This window comes from Marmota monax, unplaced genomic scaffold (genome assembly GCF_021218885.2).
Source record: "Marmota monax isolate L192 unplaced genomic scaffold, Marmota_monax_Labrador192_F-V1.1 WCK01_AAM20220418_F8-fsc00245, whole genome shotgun sequence".
Taxonomy (NCBI): Eukaryota; Metazoa; Chordata; class Mammalia; order Rodentia; family Sciuridae; genus Marmota; species Marmota monax.
Genome location: NW_026693895.1, coordinates 1,694,362 through 1,707,741, shown reverse-complemented (window position 1 = coordinate 1,707,741; position 13,380 = coordinate 1,694,362). Strand labels below are relative to the sequence as shown.

Here is a 13,380-nt window from a genome sequence, read left to right as displayed (position 1 = left end):
GCTAGGGACCAATTCTTAGCACATGATACTTTGGAGGCTGTTCCAGATCTAAAAACCCTCCCAATGGCCTCAGAGTCATTTCAACTATGTGTTACAGGAGCGATCGGCCTGGCCTCACCCTGGGGCTTAACAATCTCATGTCTCTGTTGTGACACCCGTTTTATATCTGAAGTGAAGCCTGAGGCAGGCTGCCTGCCAGGGTCTCATTGTCAGGACCTGACAAGGATGTGAAGTAAGCTCTTTCCACCACCTAGAGACACCCAGCCTCTTCCACCCCAGGATGAAGACACATCCCACCCCCAATTCCAACCGTGCCAGGGACTTGCTTATCAATCATGTAAATCAAATATGTGTTCCATAATATTTAACGCTGGTACAGATTTTAAATCCCTAGAAATGTCAGCAGGGTCTTGTGACAAGCCAAGTTAGCCTGGGTTAGAACATAGATACCACAAGGCTTTTAATGCCACTTTTGATATGATTTCTTTAAAAGTCCCCTAACTGTCAACCTAAATAAAGGGGCAAACAGAGAGATTCTCCAAAGAATGTGGATATTTATTTACACAGAACAGAACACCTCAGTGGGAACATGTGGCCATGGCAACTGAGGCCAGGGGAGGTTTTTAAGCAAAAATGGGAAGGATTACTTCAGATATTCTGAAATCATCCTTGGGCCCATCCTTGGGCACAAGAGTGGTGTCAATCTGAGGCCAGACTGACTGTTGCTGGACAGGTGTCTCTGCCAAAGGACTTTTTGTAGAAGGCTGGTGGCCTCTCTAAGCTTCGGATCCTTGCAGGCCGCAGTGTAGACCCCACCAGGCGACCATGTGGAAGACCCTGCCTTCCTACCCTTCAGCTTCATCTGTTCATTTTTCAGGGTTGATATAAGGGAATTCATGTTGATTCTGAAAACATTCCTATTTCTTCTACATAACTATCTCTCAGTCCTGCAGATCAACACACGGCCACCGGGTCACAGCCAGGGGTGACATTAGCCAGGTAAGGCCAGGAGACCCAGCTAGTTGGTAACTGGGGTGACTAAAGACAGCTGAACAGGGGTTTTCCTGGCCTCTTGAAGTACCAGCAACAGCTTGAGGCCCCTACACAGCACCCCTGCCTGATGGGTGAGGAGCAGAATTGTCCCATGCCGCAGGAGGGAAGGGGGTCAGCAGGACTGTGAGGGGCGGGGAGGGACATAGTTTCAGAGAGTGGAGCAAGCAGGATACTGAATGCTTTGGGGTTGTCTAAATAAGAGTAAGACACATTCTCTTCCCAGATTTTCAAAGTAAATGTACAGGTTGTCCTGTGCCCTTTGAGTCCCCAGGGCCACATTCTCCCTCATTGCCTCTCCGGCAAACTTTGTTTTTTCTGCGAGGTCAGCAAATGGGTTTTAAGCTTTCCAGGGAACAGGGGAAGAGAGATGGGGACAGAAGTTCCCTGTGCCTCTAAAGCACCATCCCTTCCCTTGGTCCTCCCTCCAGGAATAGAGGTGCCAAGGCGAGTGGGTGGGATGGGTGCCACAGCCTGGGCTGCCCTTAGCCACGCTTGCCAGCCAGGGAGATGCACCGGGCTCCTTCTCTGTGTCTTCTCTCTGTATCCACCTCCTCAAAGATGGCAGAAGGCTCTCTCCCACCTTGATTCTAGTTAAGCCCACGCTGTTTCCCTAGCTCATTCAGGTGTCTCTTCCCCTCTGGTTTCCTGATAGGGCACGCCCCAGTCACACCGAGTGACATCTGTCTCCCTTGAGGACAGGGGCAGCACTCGGGTCTGCTCAGTCTTTAATCCTCACCCCAACGTGAAGCCCACCAGCAGAGGACTCACTCAGTGCTACCTTCTACCGGTCACCTCCGTGCTGGTGACAGTGCACAGCCACCCAATGTGCTACACACTGGAATCACTCCGTGGTTTGGGCTCAGGTCATTTTATGGTTTGGATGTGAGGTGTCCCCCAAAAGCTCACATGTGAGACAAGGCAAGAAGGTTCAGAGGAGAAATGACTGGGTTGTGAGAGTCTTCACCCAATCAGTGATCAAGCCCCTGAGAGGGATTGACTGAGTGTAACTGAGGAGGGGGGTGTGGCTGGAGGAGGTGGGCATTGGGCGTGGCTTTGAGTATACATTTGTATCTGTCGAGCGAGTGCAGTCTCTCTCTCCGCTTCCTGACCGACCTGTGAGCTGCTTTCCTCCACCATACTTGTCTGCCGTGATATTCAGCCTCAGCTCGAGCCCCTAGGAATGGAGCCAGATTTCTATGGACTGAGACCTCTGAAACCGTAAACTCTCAAATAAATCTTTCCCCCTCTACATTTGTTCTGATTGGGTCCTTTAGTCACAGCAACAAAATAGCTGACTCAAACAGGTCACCTTGCTTGGGACATCCCTTAGGGTGTGTTTAAGCCCAAGGCTGAATATTAGGACAGGTGTCTGCAAGCATCCAATCATCCAGAAATGCTCTCAGCCGCAAAATCATGTTTCCATTGTCTAATGAAAAGTATAGTATTTCTCCAAGTGTGGATCCAAAGAATCAACTGCATCAGAGTTACTTGAGAGTGTTTTGTAAAAGCCAACTAGATCTTGAGCTGTGTCCCAAATACCTATGTCAGAACCTCAGGGTGTGTGACCCTGAGAATTTGTGTTTTACACAGCAAATTGCAATCAATACTACCAGGTGGGAAGAGGAGCAGGACAGATTGAAGACCATGCCCGTCTCGGGCATGGTCGGCCTCCTCACAGCCATGGTCAGCCTGCCCCATCCCTTTTCTGTGGGTCTGTCAGGGAGCCAGGGTGCTCACAGTCATGGGCAGCCCTGCATCAGAGTTCAGGAGGATCTGTGATGTTATGAAGAAAGCAGTCCCTCCTCTCCAAGATGTCACTATCACCTGCGTGTATTCTAAAATGCTAAAAATACCAAATACTTTTAAAAAAACATTGGGCTAGTATCCATCACCATCGGCAGCAGCATCAACAGAAGAGGCTGACCCTGCCAAGCTCTGCCTGTTGTGGTCTCACCTGGCCCTCAGCGACTGGACACTGCCTCACTGCCTGTTTACACTGGAGTCTGGCCTCCTGCCTGAACCCTCAGCCTTTCTGCTAGGATTAGCTCATCAGATCTACTTTAAGTATCTCATTAGACTGGGTGGACACCGTCCTGCGGGAGCATTGATCTATGCACCATCTTTAATTGCCTCATCAGTGGGCATGTAACAAAACCAGCACAGCCACATGCTGTCTTGGGAAATAAATTTTTTGCTAAGTTAAAAACAAAACAAAAATGTGATTGGCTCTTTTCCATCTGAGAGGTACAGCCATAGCTTCGTGCCATTTCTGGCCTGCTAGAAATTTCTGACGCTGGTTCTTCGGCACATCCTTCAATACTAAAAGCTACCTTGGGGCAGAATAATTCCCCCACCCAAGATTCCCACACCCCGATCTCCAGAATCTGTGAGTACTGTTATGCCATGTGGCAAAGGGACTTGGCAGCCATGAGTAGCTCCACATCCTGAGGGGGGAGGGCGGCTGGATTGGCCAGACAGACCCCTGTGCATGACCAGAGTCCCTGTCAGTGAGGAAGGAAGCCAGGAGGGTCCAAGTGTGAGGTGGTGACCTGACCAGCCATTGCATCTTTGAAGGCAGAGGAAGGGACGGTGGGAATGAAGGGACCTTGAGCCTCTGGAAAGGCAGGACATGGGTTCTCCCTGGAGTCCAGAGCAACACCTGCTGATGGCTTGATTTTAGCCCACGGAGGCCCATTTGGGACCGACCTCCAGAACCATGAGAGAACACACATTGTTTTGAGTGAACATTAAGTGAGTGGTCAGTAGCAGTAAGAAGCTCACATGCCCAACCTCCTTCCTGCAGGCTCCTTAGTGTTTTAGTATACTTTATGCTAAAGTAAACCAAAAGCAATTAATACTACTGATAACCTAAGAGGCAAAACTAGTAGACAGCTAGTTTCCAGGCCTCCCTCCTGGCCCTTCATTGTGTTTCTAGGCCCAGGTGATATTTGACCAGCTGCCCTTGAGGAGCTCAGAGCCCTGCTTAGGGACAGAACCCAGCCCCTGTGGCTAGGCCTCCTCACAGCCAACGTGACTGGCTGGTCACCTGCTCTCTGGCTGCCACCTGACCCAGACACTCTTGTCTCAGTGCCTTTCCCCCACGTCAGCTGACTCTGCTACCTGTCTGAAACCCACCCACCCATTTCCACACATCACACTGTACCCTGGACACCCTCAGCCACTTCCATGCACTTCTGCCTCGGTTGATCCCACAGGGCTACCACGTGGCAGGAACCACTCTTTCCAGAGCAAGGCATGCCCCCTGCGATTACTTCTGCAGCAAGTGTCCAGCTGGGCCTGGCCAGATGGCACCGTGTGACCCAGCCCTCGGCCTCTGACGGTTTAGGGTAGCAGAACCCAGAACTTGATTTCCTCTCCAAAGAGAGTCCGTCATTAGGCAATCCTTCTTTCCTTAAGCCTCAAACGCAAACCCCTCCTTGTGGGTGAGAAATGAAACTCATAGACACAGAGTTAGTGAGCAAGCAGCTGTTGTGTTCCCCTCTGATGGGTAGAGTCAGAGAAGAGGCCGGGGAGGTGCCTGAGGGGACAGTTTCTTCACACTGCCCCTACTGGCTCATTTCAGTTTTGCTAGGATTCTCGAATGAAAACTCGGTGTGTTTCCTTCGCCCGGTTTTATCCGTCACTGTAACAGGATCACCGGAATTGCAGGACGTGCAGATGAACCAGCCAGGGTGGGCAGCGGACTCCAGGGTGTACCGCGAGCCCACCTTAGACTTGTAGAAGACGTAAGCCCGGCGCGAAGTCTCCTTCTGGGCGGCCAGACTCATCAGCTTCTTCTTCTGTGAGATAAGAGGTGACAAACAGCAGAGGCTTCCAGAGGGAGAAAACCCAATACACGATCCTTTGCTCCAGGCCTTTGCCCCAGGCCTTTGCCCGGAGAGGAGGAGCGGATCTAGGGCAGATGCCCTTGGGAAGGCTGGTGTCGGGCTTGGAGCCCTGTTTGCAGGATGACAAGTATCCAAGCCTTCTCTTCCACTCCCCAACCCCAGAATTAAAGATCAACTGAGACAGGTGTGGTGTGATCCCAGCCGCCCAGGAGGCTGAGACAGGAGGATCTCAAGTACGCAGACAGCCTCAGCAACTTAGGCCGTGTCTCAAATTAAATTAAAAAAAAAAAAAGTCTGGGGACATGGCTCAGTCAGTGGTTAAGCACCCCTGGGTTCGATTCCCAGTACCAAAAATTTAAAAAAATAAACAGATAGAGAAAAAAGCAGGTATCAGAAGGCCATGGGAAAATTGGCTCTATGCATGATCTTAAAAGATGGATTAAAAACCATGCCTTAGATCTGCAGTCAAAATCGGGCCACTTTTGGGTGACCAAAGATACGGGAAGACAGGCTGGAATGCTCACCTTCAGCTGAAGGGATGGCTGACATTTTCCTTTGTCCTTGTCACAGCAGAGACAGAACTCCCCTTTAGAGACAGCCAACAAAATGGGAGACCCTTTCTCCTCGGAGGGCTTTGCCAGATGTGAGGCCAACACAAAGAATGTCTCTGTGTGAAGACAGAGGAGGGCAGATCTCAGAGCAGGGAGATCCCAGCGGCTTTACTCACAGCCCTGTCCCCCACCGCCCCCCTACCCCATCCCCCCACCTACCCCCCACCCCCCCAGCCCCCCCCCCCCCGCCCTGGAGCCCAGGATCAAAGTCCCCTCCCCCATGAGGGCCCAAGCCTCCTCTTCCAAGCCTGAGCCACAGGCTCCTTCTCTCAGCCTGCCCTTCCAGAAGTCTCCCCTCTGATCCTGTCATGCCCTTTACCCACTTCCTAAAGCTCCCTAGGGCCTCTCACCAGGACCACACCTGCTGGCACTGGGGGTGTGGTACGTCGGAGCCCGAGCAAAGAGAGGTCTCACCTTGGCTGGACTGTGAGTTACCTGGGAGGATGTAGCTTTTATTTGGAATTGCTTTGAGGGTCCCAGAGTCCAGGACCAACACTTTATGATCACGGTCGAAAATGCTGAATTTCTGGGGCTCTTTGGCCTTCACTCTTGGACCTGGACAAATGTGACCAGATATCAACGCATCCCAGCGAATGGGAGACTCGGCCCATCTCCCCCACATCCCAGGGTGCCAGCCCCAGCTTCCAGGCTCCAGACTCTCTGCCTTGCTTGGGACGAGCACATTAGCGCTGAACGTAAGCACGTGGGGTCCAGAGTTTCACAGATGGGTTCAAACTGAGTGTCGTTCATGGCTGCCTTGGGACCTAGAACAAGCTACTGAATCTTTCCAAACCCAAATGTCCTAGTTTGTGAAATGGGGACATTAAAATCACCTACCTGAGAGACGGTTGTGAGGATTTAAATGCTTACTGAATAAGTAGCACTTACCGGAGCCAAGAAAGCATCCGTGCTACAGATGAGAGCTGGACCATGGCAACCATCGCTTGTCCCTACCCACTTTCCTAAACTCTGGCTGGGCATCGTGCCCACAGCAATGCCTGGGGCGGGAGAGACCCTCGCACCGTCTGTCCAAGGGAGTGATAATGGGCAGCTAGGTGGTGGGACACCAAGGCAAGCAGACCCAGGAACCAGGACATTCCAAGAAGGAGCCCTAAGCAGGAGCTTCCAGTGTTGGGCCGAGGCTGTCAGGGATGGGCAGCTGAGAAATGTCAGCTATGATAATGTGACAATATTGTACCCACCCCCTGCAGGGTGCCATGGCATGCGAATCTGTGACAGGAAATTTTAAGGCAGAGAGTCATCCTAAGGCCTCATTCTCTTTCCGTTCATGGTCTCAAGGTCTCTGCCCAGCTGCTCAGTGGACTGTCCCTCCTGGTCTCCCCCTCCCTGAGGACCAGGAGGATCCTCTTGTCACACTGCTGACCCTGCCTCCTCCCTGCAGCCCACTCAGTTCTCCTCAGAGTGGGATGGCATCCTCTGGCTGCCCCAGCCCCCTGCACTGATCACCTGGGCCTGCTCACAGGAATCAGTGCCCACATCTCAACATGACAGCACCGTCAGCTCCTAGGCAGGTCCCCTGTCTGGCTTGTATGTGACCCTTCACGTCCCCACAGAGCCCCCACAGGGGACTCTCAGTGTTTGTGAAGGGATGGCCAGCCCAGGCCAGATCTTGAATGACTCCATGGTGACAAGGGGTCAGGGGAGACCCAAGCTCTCAGCCTTGGTTACTCCAGACTCTCCCATAGTCTGAGTCCCCAGGGCAAGGGCTGTGGGGTTGGAGCCCTGAGCTAGACGGACCCTGAGCCTTTAGTTTCTCACATCAGGCTGGGCATTGAATCCCCTGGGGCAGTGGTGGTGTCTGGAACCCTAGGGCTGGGGCTGAGAATGGTGTCTGGATCCCTGGGGGTGGGGCTGGGGCTGGGGCTGGTATCTAGATCCCTAGGGCCAGGGCTGGGGCTGGGGCTGGTGTCTGGATCCCTGGGACTGGGGCTGGGGCTGTGGCTGGGGCTGGTGCTGGTATCTGGATCCCTGGGACTGGGGCTGGGGCTGGGGCTGGGCTGGGGCTGGGGTTGTTGTCTGGATCCCTGGGAGTGGGGCTGAGGCTGGTGTCTGGATCCCTGGGGCTAAGGCTGGTGTATGGATCCCTGGGGCTGGGGCTGGGGCTGGTGTCTGAATCCCTATGGCTAGGGCTGGGGCTGGTATCTAGATCTCTGGGGCTGGGGCTGGTACCTGAATCCCTGAGGCTGGGGCTGGTGTCTGGATCCCTGGGGCTAAGGCTGGTGTATGGATCCCTGGGGCTGGGGCTGAGGCTGGGGCTGGGGCTGGTACCTGGATCCCTGGGGCTGGGGCTAGTGTCTGGATCCCTTGGGGCTGGGGCTGAGAATGGTGTCTGGATCCCTGGGAATGGGGCTGGGGTTGGTGTCTAGATCTCTGGGGCTGGGGCTGGTGTCTGAACCCCTGGGGCTGAGGCTGGGTCTGGGGCTGATGCCCAGATCCCTGGGGCTGAGGCTGGGGCTGGTGTCTGGATCCCTGGGGCTGGGGCTAGTGTCTGGATCCCTGGGGCTGGGGCTGGTGTCTAGATCCCTGGGGCTGGAGCTGGTGTCTGGATCCTTGGGGCTGGGGCTGGTGTCTGGATCCCTGGGGCTGAGGCTGGGGCTGGTGTCTGGATCCCTGGGGCTGGGGCTGGTGTCTGGATCCCTGGGGCTGGAGCTGGTGTCTGGATCCTTGGGGCTGGGGCTGGTGTCTGGGTCCCCTGGGACTGAGGCTGGGGCTGTTGTCTTCAGACCCTGGTAAGCAGCAGCCCTGAGTTGGGCCTACAGAGGGTGCCTTAAATGCCAGCATCTGTGGCTTCCTCCCCATGTCACCTGGGGCAGGTCACGGCCACTCTGCCTCAGGTTCCACACTTGGACAGTGTGATGGTAGCAGCTTCCTCCTGGGGCTGTTGAAAGGTGAAGCCCATGGCACCCTGTGAGGGCAGCCACCCCAGGCTCCATCGTAGGGTGTCCCAGGGCATCCCTGCTGGACACCCTCCTGTTTCTCAGCAGTGCCATGAGGAGGTCAGGGTGTCAGCCTCCTGGCAGAGGTCAGACAACATTCAGAAGGGTGCCAGGTTCAAAGCCTTCCTCCCCCTGTGCCCTCACCCACCTGGGTTACTGCCCTCTCTGCAGAGGCCCACCTTGAGTACATCTTTCCTGAAGACCCTCCAGATGGGATTCCCCTCCATAAAGGGGAAGCACCCTTGGGTGTCTCCAGTCTAAGAGGGCCCAGCAGAACCATCTTTCCTCTCACCCCTCGGCCACCCATCACTGCACCCGGGGAACTTACTTGTATGCGTAGAACTCACAGAGGCTTGGCTCTGGCCTGGCTCCATGGGGCTTCCAGCTGGGTCTGCAACCAGAGACGGCAAGTGAACACAGACAGTTGGGGTGTCTCAAGCATGTACAAGCTCTAGGTGCCACTTAATTCTTTAATTCATTTTGTTTGCACAGAGAAATACAGAGCAGAGAGACAGGAGTGACATTTAAAAATGGCTTCCCTGGACACACATGTTGCCAAAGAGAGAAGAAATAATCCGGGGTCAACCTCTGGCAGGTTGCGCCCCACACGCAGACCCACATCTCCTGTGGTTGCCCTCTGACCTCTGCCTTTCTCCAGGGAGTGCCAGAGCCCTGCCCAGAGTCACTGTCCCAGGCCAGCCCCTCCACCTCGGGCCTTTTCTCCTGGGCAAGCTGGGAGGGCTCAGATGCTTGAGGAGGGGAAACCCTGCACTGGTGGTGAAGCTCAAGGCCCTGAGCCCTGGGGGGGGGGGGGGGAACAGTCCACTTATCCACCCCTGTGCGCCTGGGCCCTGAGGCAAACCTTCCTTTCTCTCCAGATCCCTCTAGTCTGGTTCATTTGCCAGGGAAGTTCTGCCGCTCACACGCTGTGCAAGGCCAGCCGGGAGATCCTGCTCTCAGAATTCTACTCTGGTCCTGCCGTGAGCTTTCCCCAAAACGTACCTTCTGAGCAGCACTGGGCTTCCTCTTCTTCCCAGTCTTCGAAGTCCATGTTCTCTCCTGTGTTGTCCTCCAAAATGGACATCTTCTGTGTTGGTGAGATAACAAGAGGCACTGCACCTGGACAGACAGGCAGGAATCAGCTCCCTGTTGCTAACATGTCCCTGAAGCAGCCTCTCACCCTGCTGTCTGCTTAGCAATGCTCCCTGCCTGTAGGAGGCTCTTCCATCTCTCCTCCAAAGCAGCGTGTTCCAAACAGTGGGTCACAACACCAACACGCAGGTCACACTATCACTTTAGTGAATCTTGACAACGTTTCATAACCATGATAAAGAATAAAAAGCTCAATGTGCAGTGCTCTTCGGACTGACACACTATAGCCCACAGGCCAAATCTGGCCCACTTGTTTTGTGGTTAAATAAAGTTTTATTTTCCTCATTTACATAGTGTCTAGGGTTGCTTTGGGGGCTGCAGTAACAGTTGAGTACTTGAGAGAGAGAGGCCAGCAACACCTAACGTACCACCTGAGCCTTTCTGTAGAAGGTTGCTGACTCTGAAGTAACCTAATCTTTACCTAACAGAGGGCAATATCCCTGCAAGATCTTGCCAAGAAACACTCAGTTTCCAAAGGCCCCAGAAAAGCTTAATTCCTGTCTTGGGCAGGTAGATTCCCACTATTTGCTTCACTAGGAGTGTTGGAGGAGACATAATTATATAAATTCTTCACACCCTATTTCATTTGACAAAGCACTTTCCCCAACATTAGTCCAGGAGAAGAAATGGAGCAAGAACTCTTCATCCCGTTTTACAGGTGAGAAATCTGAAGTTATGTGACTTCCAGGCAGGTACCACTTCCAAGTTTGTGGAGATGGCATTTGGTGTGAAAACCAGATCTTTAGAGAATGGCTTAGGAATGACACCAGGAGAACCAAATTGCTTTGCAACAAATAAAAAATGACAGGAAAGGACTCCAGGGCTCAGCACTGGGGACAGTGAGCAGGAGGGAAGGTGACCACCAGGCAGCTCTGGGGAGCTGGGCGGAGCTGGTGGGTCTTTAGGCGCAGCAATATCTACCATTAGGTTTTGAGTTGTGGTTGGCAGCACCCCGTAGTCACAGAGCACAGCTGCCTTTGCAGTGTGGGGTAAATCAAGGAACGAACTCGAGAAGACAGAGAGTTTGACAGTACATCACCACAAGACGTGCCTGGCAGAAATGTAGGTGCCCAGAGGAAGGAACGTTACCACAGGCTGGAGGACCTGGGGATATCCCTGTGAGCTGCTTAGGGAATCTGGAACCCATATCAAGATAAATCCAGGAGGCTCCCACTGTACTCCCTGAAGAGGGCATGGACAGGCCATCTGAGCTCTCCCTGTCCCCTTGAGAACATTCACAGTACCAACTTCTAAAACCTCTTTCCAAAGACCAGGACTTTCTAGATCTGAAATCAATCTTCTCCGCTTACAGAGAAGCTGCTGGCATCATCTGGACTTGCAGGTTTGCTAAGCCAGTGTCCACCCGGCCCTCCAGCAACACTGTGACACTGGCATAAGCCGTCCTGGGAGACGCAAGCTGCTGCCGGGGCCAAGGGCCTGGCGGTCTGGGCATCTTGGAGATAATACTTCTAGTGGGGAGAAAAGGAAGGTGTGGCCAGGCTCTGCCACCTACCCATCGTGACAATGGGCCTCAGGGCGGGAGAATGGGTGATGACCACCTACCTGGCCTGGGGATCGCTGTGGTCTGTGACTCCCTTGTGGACTCCTGGGGCTCCGTCTTCTGGACTTATAAACCCTGGTCCGGAGGAGCCAGGCTGGTCCTGACTAGGGACGTCAGATTTGGGAGTGGGTGTTACAATGCAATGACGGCATTCCTGCAGCCAATGATAAACAGCTTTCTGGGTCATCAGGCACCTCTCATCGCCTTGTGGTTTCCATGCCAATGATATACACAATTCCCGGGGGTGGTGTCACTCTGCCAAGGCCTGTGCCTCATCCACATGACACACTTCAAGGCCCTCGAGATGGACTTTGTAGCTGCCCACTCTGTCCAACTGTGAAGGGGTAGGAAACAGATGTGAGTGAAGGAAAGAAGAGACACCAGGTCCAGGTCAGCCAGGGAGCCTGAGAGGGTCAAGAGGGTCAGGGAAGACCTCATTCTCAGGTGGGTTCTTAGCCCCGGTTCCAAACTATCAGCAAGCTGAGTCCCCAAGTTCCAGAGGAAATGTCCTCCTCTCAGGCTTCCTTCCGGGTGCACTCTAGGGCCAACCCTACCTGCACCTCTTCTCCGCCACTCTTTTTCAAAGGTGACATGCAAGGCATCCCCAAGCAGCCGTCCCTGATGAAGCCCACCAAGGACCGGATTCTCCCTGGAGCCCATTAGCATCTTCCTGCATGATCTCGCATTTTGTACGGCACGTGCTCCTGTCTGTTATCCAAAGCCAAACAAAGGTAAAGGCACAGCAATGAGAACCGCTTCTGGACCACAACCCAACCCTCCACAACCGGGAACAGCCACAGTAGTCAGCTACAGTGCTCAGCCATGGTGGTAAGCCACAGTGCCCTTACTGGACTGGCTTTTCTTTCTTTACCTAGAACCTAATCCTCTGACGATCCTGTAGGTAGATATCATCCCTGTGTTACAGACAAAAGGCACGTTTAAGGAGGATAAGCAATTTACCCAAGGTCACATCCCTAGTCACTGGAAAGGACAGGACTGTACCTCAGGCCTTTCTGAGCATACTCCAGCCCCATCTCTCAACTGGGACCAAGGCCTGGGGTCTCCTCCTGGAGTCATTTTCCATGCACACCTTTACATCCACACCTATGGAAGTGAGTTGGACAAATTGTTTGGTAATATTTCTTTCCCAGTTAGTATGGTGAGTTTTCTAATCAATGTGATATTGCAAACATCATTCCATTTCATCAGTTCTTTTCTACACTATTATTTTTAAGGATAGTGCCATTTTTAACTGCTAAAGTGTTTCACTAACTGTCTTGAGAAGCTGCTAAATTCTTAAGGAGAGACATTTGTTGAAGAACTCTTGATAAACTTCCTAGGATGGAGATGAGATTATGAGGGGCAAAAGGAAGCAAAACCAAAATAAAGTCAAAATTTCTACTAAATTGTCTGAAGGGCGCAGGTAGGGCAGCTGCAAGCTTTGTGTTGTGCTGTTTTCCCGTGAATGAGGACGTGGGGGTGGGGCAGCCAGGCATTGCTCAGGGTGGGGAAGAGGGAGAGGGGTGGGAAGAGCCAGGTCAGGTCGGTGCCAACACACTTGTGGGGTTCATGCCCGAGTGACTCCAAGAGAGAAGGGAAACGAGTTGGTCTACAATGGGGTGCTGTGTAGCGTGACGTGGGATGTTTGGTGGCTCCTGTCTGTGGCCCGAACCAATACTAATACACAGGGGTACTATGTGTTTATTTGTGGGAGGCCCAGGAAGAGAACAAGGGACAACCAAACTGCGTCACAATGGACAGAACACAATTCACCTAATCCAAATGTTAAACATGTGTGCTATTCTCACTTTTATACCATCATAGGTGCGTACATGTGTGTTACAGATTAAGCACATGATATTATGTTGTTACAATATAGCTACGGAGGTATATATCAGCATTGATGTGCTTGAGCTTAAATCTTTGCAAATATCACTGATTATTCCTAAAACATAAATTCCTAGATATGTAATCGCTAGGTCAAAGGACTTGTTTTATTTTATATAGTTTTTATATATTACAGCGATTTTAAGAACTAACTATAATTTATTGGATGATTTTTCCCACTTTTCTAACTACTCACTGCAAAGACAATCAGCATTCAGACTTTTGGGCTGGTCGTTAAGTTCCCATCTGTGTGTGTGTGTGTGTGTGTGTGTGTTTTGTGGCATGCATGTGTTTGGGGAGAGTGGACACAT

The 13,380-nt window shown here is 52.6% G+C and overlaps 1 protein-coding gene across 2 annotated transcripts; it reads right to left on the bottom strand.

Annotated features, from left to right (window-relative positions):
• Positions 1 to 4,505: 4,505 nt before the first annotated feature.
• Il37 (interleukin 37) lies at positions 4,506 to 11,330 on the bottom strand. Of its 2 annotated transcripts, XM_046462854.2 has the most exons (6): positions 11,185 to 11,329; positions 9,472 to 9,588; positions 8,798 to 8,860; positions 5,948 to 6,067; positions 5,426 to 5,568; positions 4,506 to 4,853 (listed from the first exon to the last, which is right to left on the bottom strand). In XM_046462854.2, the coding sequence occupies exons 2-6, from the start codon at positions 9,551 to 9,553 to the stop codon at positions 4,620 to 4,622; spliced, it is 642 nt and encodes a 213-aa protein (XP_046318810.1). In that variant the 5' UTR covers positions 9,554 to 9,588; positions 11,185 to 11,329; the 3' UTR covers positions 4,506 to 4,619. The 2 variants fall into 2 exon arrangements, with proteins under 2 accessions (XP_046318810.1, XP_058441141.1); XM_058585158.1 differs by lacking the exon at positions 5,948 to 6,067 and having other exon boundaries at positions 11,185 to 11,330.
• Positions 11,331 to 13,380: the final 2,050 nt, after the last annotated feature.